The sequence below is a fragment of the Malus domestica genome, chromosome 12 (assembly GCF_042453785.1).
Source record: "Malus domestica chromosome 12, GDT2T_hap1".
In the NCBI taxonomy this organism is placed as follows: Eukaryota; Viridiplantae; Streptophyta; class Magnoliopsida; order Rosales; family Rosaceae; genus Malus; species Malus domestica.
In genome coordinates this window covers 12560521-12567164 of record NC_091672.1, presented here as the reverse complement: position 1 = coordinate 12567164, position 6644 = coordinate 12560521, and the positions used below count along the sequence as shown (strand labels likewise).

Here is a 6644-nt window from a genome sequence, read left to right as displayed (position 1 = left end):
ACCATTGAGGAGATTGAGTTTTGTGAAGAAGTTGAGAATGTAGTTTTATTTATTGTATGAATTATTTGATTTGTTATAGTATGTTTTTAAAATAATGTTTAATTATGATGTTCGTTTTTTTTTTTTTTAGAAATAGCAACGAAATTCAAGCTTGAAATGGTTAGGTGTTGAAGTGTTGAGACTGGAACCTGAAGTGTGGAAGCCTTGAATTGTTGAAGTTTGAACTTTTTTTGGAATGTTTATTTTACGATTTTAATGGGTAATTGTGGATGTGGATTGTTGAAGTTTATTTTAGACTTGAAGTTTGAACTTTTTTAAAATTTGGAATGTTTATTTTAGACTTGAAATTTGAAATTTTATGTAGTGTAGCTTTGAAGTTTTACAAAATCTCTATGGTAAAAATAAAAATAAGTTCAGGTTTGTTAAAAGACAACTTTTAGTTAATAATAATAATAATAATAATAATAGAACCGAATCCAAACCGAACAGAAATTAAACCAAACCCAAAAAATCAAATCGAACCGATTAAAACCAAGCCCACCCCTACTCTGAGTCTTGACTTCAACGCAATGCCTTCTCTCTCTCTCTCTCTCTCTCTCTCATTCTATTTTTTTTTCCTATAACTTCTATTTTACAAAATTTGTTTCATATTTTTTATAAATTCCATTTTTTTCTATAACTTCCTAAACTATTATACAACATTAAAAAGCCTCATTGCCGTCCGGTGGGACAATTTTTCCAATCCCAATGCATGCAGTCTAATGACCCTATCATGCCTGGAAACCCATGATCTTCAACTTTGCGAAGGAGCTGATTCAGATATTCTTGATTTGGCTCACGGAGGTACTCGTCTTTGTAAACCTGAACAATTGTGTCACAGAATTGTTCAAGAGTATCAAGGCATGTAGACTCAGACATACCATGGGTTTCATCCATCAAATCAACTAGGGAGCCATAGGCTATCATTCGGAGTACAACAATAACCTTCTGATGAGGTGAGAAACTAGGACGGCCTGCTCTATCCCGATTCTGTCGAAAGTATGGATGTTGGACATCATGAAGTAAACGCTCGAAGACATGACGCCTCATCCGAAAGCGACGTCTAAAATCCTCTTCTATGTACACCGAGTTAGGGTTGAAGTAGTTGTTCATCAGATTGGCATGCGTCATTACTTTGTTTCATGGTTTGTAAGAGCGACCAGCAATGGAGCCACCCTATTGAGGTTGTTCCTCAGTTGGCTGACACACCATGGTTGTAGCCATGGTTGCTGCTCTGTTTTGTTTGTTACACCTTACTTGAACTTTTTCATCAAACTCCTCATCTTTTTGTCTCATTTGCGCCCATTTTTCTTCCAATTTGGAATTGGATGTGGACCCCAGTTGGAATCCGAAGAGGATCCAACGTTGGAATTCATTGCAAACTTGAATTGAAATAGATTGAATTCAAAATTGTGTGAATTATAGCCCAATATCCACCTTATTTATAGCAAAAAAAAATAAAAATAAATAAAATCCAACGGCTAGTTGATGTCATGCTGATATCACTTAGCCGTTGGATTTGAATTTAAGTGGTAGTTTTTAAATAATAAATTATGTTTGGCCTTATGGCCCTTTGGCCCTCGATTGGAGACGGTTTTTTGTGACAGAGCTAAAACGAGCCATATGGCCCTTTGGCCCTCGGTTGGAGACGGAGGTAAATATGACCTTATATTGTTCATTAAAATATTATTATCTTGGAGGGCTAGAAGGCTAAAACGAGCCATCTGGCCAACCCTAGGTTGGACATGGCCTTAGAGAGGTGTTGCAAGCCCAAGAAAAGAGCTTTTAGGGCTTGCGGTACACATGTAATGGTGGATGATTAATTTATAATCCTATTGGCTTATCAAATTGTTCTATATATAAGCTTAAGGCATCTTTAGTCCTAATAAAGAATTCACAAATTGATAAACAAAAATTAGAGAGAAGGAATTTAGGTTTTCCAATTTAGAGAAATTGAGAAACAAACACCACCCACACCTTTTGACGCATACCATCGGGAGGAGAACTTCCTAGTAGATCGTTGTCATCTTGCTTCACAACGAAGATTCATTTGTGTGGATACTAGTAGAGGGCTAACACTTGGGAACCTCAAAAACAACGAATTCGTTCGCATATGAAATCTAAAAATTGATTCTAAACTATTCTAAGCTTATGCATGTATTATTAATTCATTTTGCATGAACACAAGCACGTCGATGGATCATGATCATATGAATTAATTAAATATGATTAAACAGAATCCACTGTTATTATGTTCAACTAATCATGCATGTTAATATGATTATTTATGCTTGCGTCACCCACCATGGGCCCGCATATGTGCACTAAAATAGTCCACAACCCAACATTCTATTATTCATATAAAAGAATTTCTAACTAATTACAAGAAAGCTAATAAAATAACTTCGAACCAATGAAGAAAAATATAAATAATTACGATTGAGAATTTTCCCTTAATGATTTTATCAAGATTAATTTTGATGGAGAGTACAGGTGAAGCTGGGTTTACGAAGTTCATCGTGGAAGGTGATTCCAAGACATTAGTTGACATTTTTAACCATAAAGCTCAAGTTCCTTGCCGAGTCTAATGCATAAGCAAGAGGACGTATGTTGAACTTTCTTTTGGATCTATGTTACTTTGCGCATCTCTCTCCTATGAGAAAGTGAAGGTAAAAGAGTCTCACATTAGTGAAAGGAGAAATCTTGCAAGGGTTTATAACAGGTTGTGCTACCCCCACATTGCCAATTGAATTATGGTGGAACCTCAACTTTCTTCATGGTATCAGAGCAGATTTGCCCACGTGTGAAGCCTAACGGCTACACATGCTCGTGAAAGGAGAAATCTTGCAAGGTTTTATAAGAGGTTGTCCTACACCCATATTGCCAATTGGTTTATGGTGGAACCTCAACTTTCTTCATGGTATCAGAGCAGATTGGCTAACGTGTTGATAGGAGCATATTTATGCGACTTAGTTAGCTTGTTTTCTTGCACTTTCATAGTTAGTTTCTGTTTATTATAGTGATTTAAGCTATGTTCGTGTGCTTGTAGGTCCAAATGACAAAGTTGGCAAGAAAGTGCAATTTTGAGCATTTTGGAGTAGTTTTGGGCCAAGAATGGATAGCACATTCATAGAGCAAGGTGGATGGATGTTTTTGAAGTTCAAGAGGCTAGGAATGTGCTAAAAAGATGAAGAAAATGAATTCATGACAAAGAAGATAAGGATTCAGCTAAAAAGAAGGAACATTATCCAAAACCTTATCCAACCTTATCTTATTCAAATTAACCTTATCTTATCTTATTCTACCTTATCTCCAGCTGCAAAAGGAGTCCTTATCCTATTCTAAATCCTTCCCATCTGAATTTAGGAGTCCTAATCCATCTAAACACATTAATTCTTTTCCTCCTTGGAATCTGATTAGAAGTATCCTTATTCCTTGATGATTTGGAGTCCTAATTCTCTTCCTACTCACCCTAGCCGTGCCTTACATTCTCCCTATAAATATAAAGTGCCGCAGTACTTAGAAATTACCCACCTTCCATCACAAATTCGTCCCATACATCCCTCATACACATTCATCCCATTGTGTCGCAGCTTTGCAAGGAGATAGGAGAGGAGACCCCTGGAGCCGTGCTTGCCATTCAAGACGTTGGATTGTTGGAGCGTTTCTAGATGTATTCTATCCGTTGTTTTGATGTTTAAATTTAATTGTCTTTGTTTAATTGCAAACATGAGGAGCTAAACTTGTTTTAGCTAGGAGGAAATTCAAAGCCATGAACATATTTGCAATATGAATTGATTACTTCCAGTTGTGATTTCATGAATCGTGAATGCAATTTACTTAACTGTTTGATTCATAACTTATTCTTGTTTGTTGATTAAGGGTGCACACTTAGTTTACATGTTGGGATTTAATGCTAGAATATAAGGGAATTTCACCTAATAGTTATGAACTTATATTCACAAGTAGTGGAGGTTGCTAGTCACAATCGTGTTAAGTGAATTCCTAGCAGGAGTATCATGTTGTCATAGTTACGAATGCCTTGTCAATGCTTATGATTTTCACAAAGCTTAATGATCTTTGATTGTATATCTATTATGTTGTTCATGTAGGGAACTATTGAAGAATAATTTGGTTGCTGATGTGTTGTCCATCCAATTCAATGACTTAAGGAAAATATGAGGGTTAATTAGTGCTGTTCACGGTTAATCTGGAGCGTTGAGGTTCATGGTTTATTGGAAAAGCAGCTGAAAATCGATTTGTATGCAGGTGTGCCATGTGTGGAGAAGAACCCTCTAGCTAGCCAATCACCCATATTTTCTCCCAAATTCGTGCTAAATTTGCTTAAGTTTTTAATTTACTTGTCTTTACTTTAAATTCGTCAAAAACCCAATCCCCTTTACTTTGCTGTGTCAAGTTAGTTAGAATTTGTCCAATTTGTGTTTTTAAGTGTTTTGAGTCTGACTAGTCCTAATTTTCGTCCAATTCACCCTCTAGTGTCTAGTTTGAGTCTATTTGATTGTTTTGTGCTGTTTTGAGTCCTTTTAGTTTGTTTTGAGTTCTTTGAGTCTATTCAAGTGTTTTCAAGCCTAGTTAAGTGTTTTTGAGTCTTATTTGAGTAGATTAGCATCCCTCTTAATCCCCGGCCTAGAACGATCCCTACTTATCCATACTACAATTATCAAAAAGATGGTTTAATTTGTGTGTTAGAATATTTCACATCACGTGTGAACCTCAACTTTCTCCACGTCACTCAATTTGTGTTGTCCACGTATTTGGCTTGAAAATTCGCCACACGTGAGGAGGTGTGAGAATGTGAGGTAAAATAGTCTCACATTAGTGAAATGAAAAACCTTACAAGGGCTTATAAGAAGTTGGACTACTCCCCATATTGTCAATTGATTTTATAGTGAAACCTCAACTTCCTTCAAATACATTACTTAATACCACACGTATTTTCCCATGAGTTGTAAACATTTGTTGTCACCTTATAAAAGGGATGGATTTCAAAATAAGACGATCCCAATTGAACAATTTTGAAAGCAACTACCAAATGGTATATTATATGATGAAGATGTGTCACCAAACATGTCAAGACAAATGATGCATTTGGTGTACACACGCGTGAACTGATCCTAATTATTTACTAAATATGAATGCTTATGAATAGTTTACGCGTGCATGATGCGTGTGCGACTGAACCTAACAGCTTGGCGCCAAAGCAGGAAATAAGGAGATGGATGGATTGATGCTGATAGAGAAAGCAATGATTGACTAATGGGCATATGAATAAGGGATTTGGATCCCATCCTAATTCTCACATCCTATCCGTTTATCGTATATTGCGCGGTTAGAAATCATATTGAATTTTTTATATTTAAAATTAAACACAAACAATATCTAACGAAAGCTAGCTGCACGATGTCCGATGAACGGACAAAGATCTCTAGAATCCTCACAAAAAGAATATGAAGAGGATCCTCCTCCATGAATGTGTGAGCGAGCAAACATATTTACATATCGTAAAGAGCAAGTGGGACAAGAGCACATGCTGCCAAGTGAGGGGAGGCGTATAATTGTAGAAACAAAGAGAGAGAAGCACATGACCAGGCGTGATTTGAACTCAACTGAACTGAAGTGCATTGATTAATGCTTTCCTAAATTTGTTCTGCTTGCTGCTGCTTAGTTCAAATCCTCTGACGTTATTTTGTGTACGGTTTCTCTTTGATTTCTTTCATTGATTGACTTGTTTAAGTTCATAATAAATAATAATAGAGTTAAGAAGGAATAAGCTTGCCACTTAATACTACGGTATAGTGGTATTCCTCTTGGTTTGTAAGTGAGAGATTTTAGGTTCGATTTTTCATCGAAGACGAATTTGAACCACATTATTACTAGCCCATTATGAGGCTAAGCTCACTCTCCCGCCCCTTTAATGTAGATAATATCATATTTTCAAAAAATAAGAAAGATTAAGCTTATGAACACGTATCAATTAATAATAGATGTCATAGAAAAACCACACACAAAATAAGTACATAAGATTTGAACTCGCTGCTGCTTCTGGAGTCTTTCCTCTATCCTCTCATTATTTATTTATTTTTATATTTTTGTCAAAATATATTTATTTATTTTGGTCTGTAAGATTACTGAATTTTACCCATGCATAATTCACACGACCGTGTCCGTGTTCTGTATTATTGGTATCTATCTTAAAATCTTCGAAATTATTTGCCATTCATTCTGACACTTTCTTATCTCTCATATTGTGATATGTAAAAAAAAAACTGTTATTAGCATTTCAAAAATATCATTTTACACTCCTTACAAGTGTTATTTTCCTTCTAATTATAGAAAGCTTGAAGTGTGAAATAAGATTTTTGGAATGCCAATAACAATTCCTGTATTTTTACCATCTATTTGTATCATCATTTATATCATCACTCTAATAGAGATGAGACCCATATATATTAGTAGGCCCTACCTCTATTTGAAAGATGGTACAAATAATTAGTAAGTATAATACTACTCAAGGAATATTAAATGGTAAAAACATGGCCGGATGCAAATCAAACCAATAATGAGTTGTAAATCAGAGCACGCAA

At 35.5% G+C, this 6644-nt stretch overlaps 1 protein-coding gene across 1 annotated transcript; it reads right to left on the bottom strand.

The window, feature by feature from the left end:
- Positions 1 to 711: 711 nt before the first annotated feature.
- On the bottom strand, positions 712 to 1170 carry LOC114819985 (uncharacterized). Its single transcript, XM_029089811.1, has one exon. The coding sequence runs from the start codon at positions 1168 to 1170 to the stop codon at positions 712 to 714; it is 459 nt and encodes a 152-aa protein (XP_028945644.1).
- Between the last annotated feature and the right edge of the window lie 5474 nt (positions 1171 to 6644).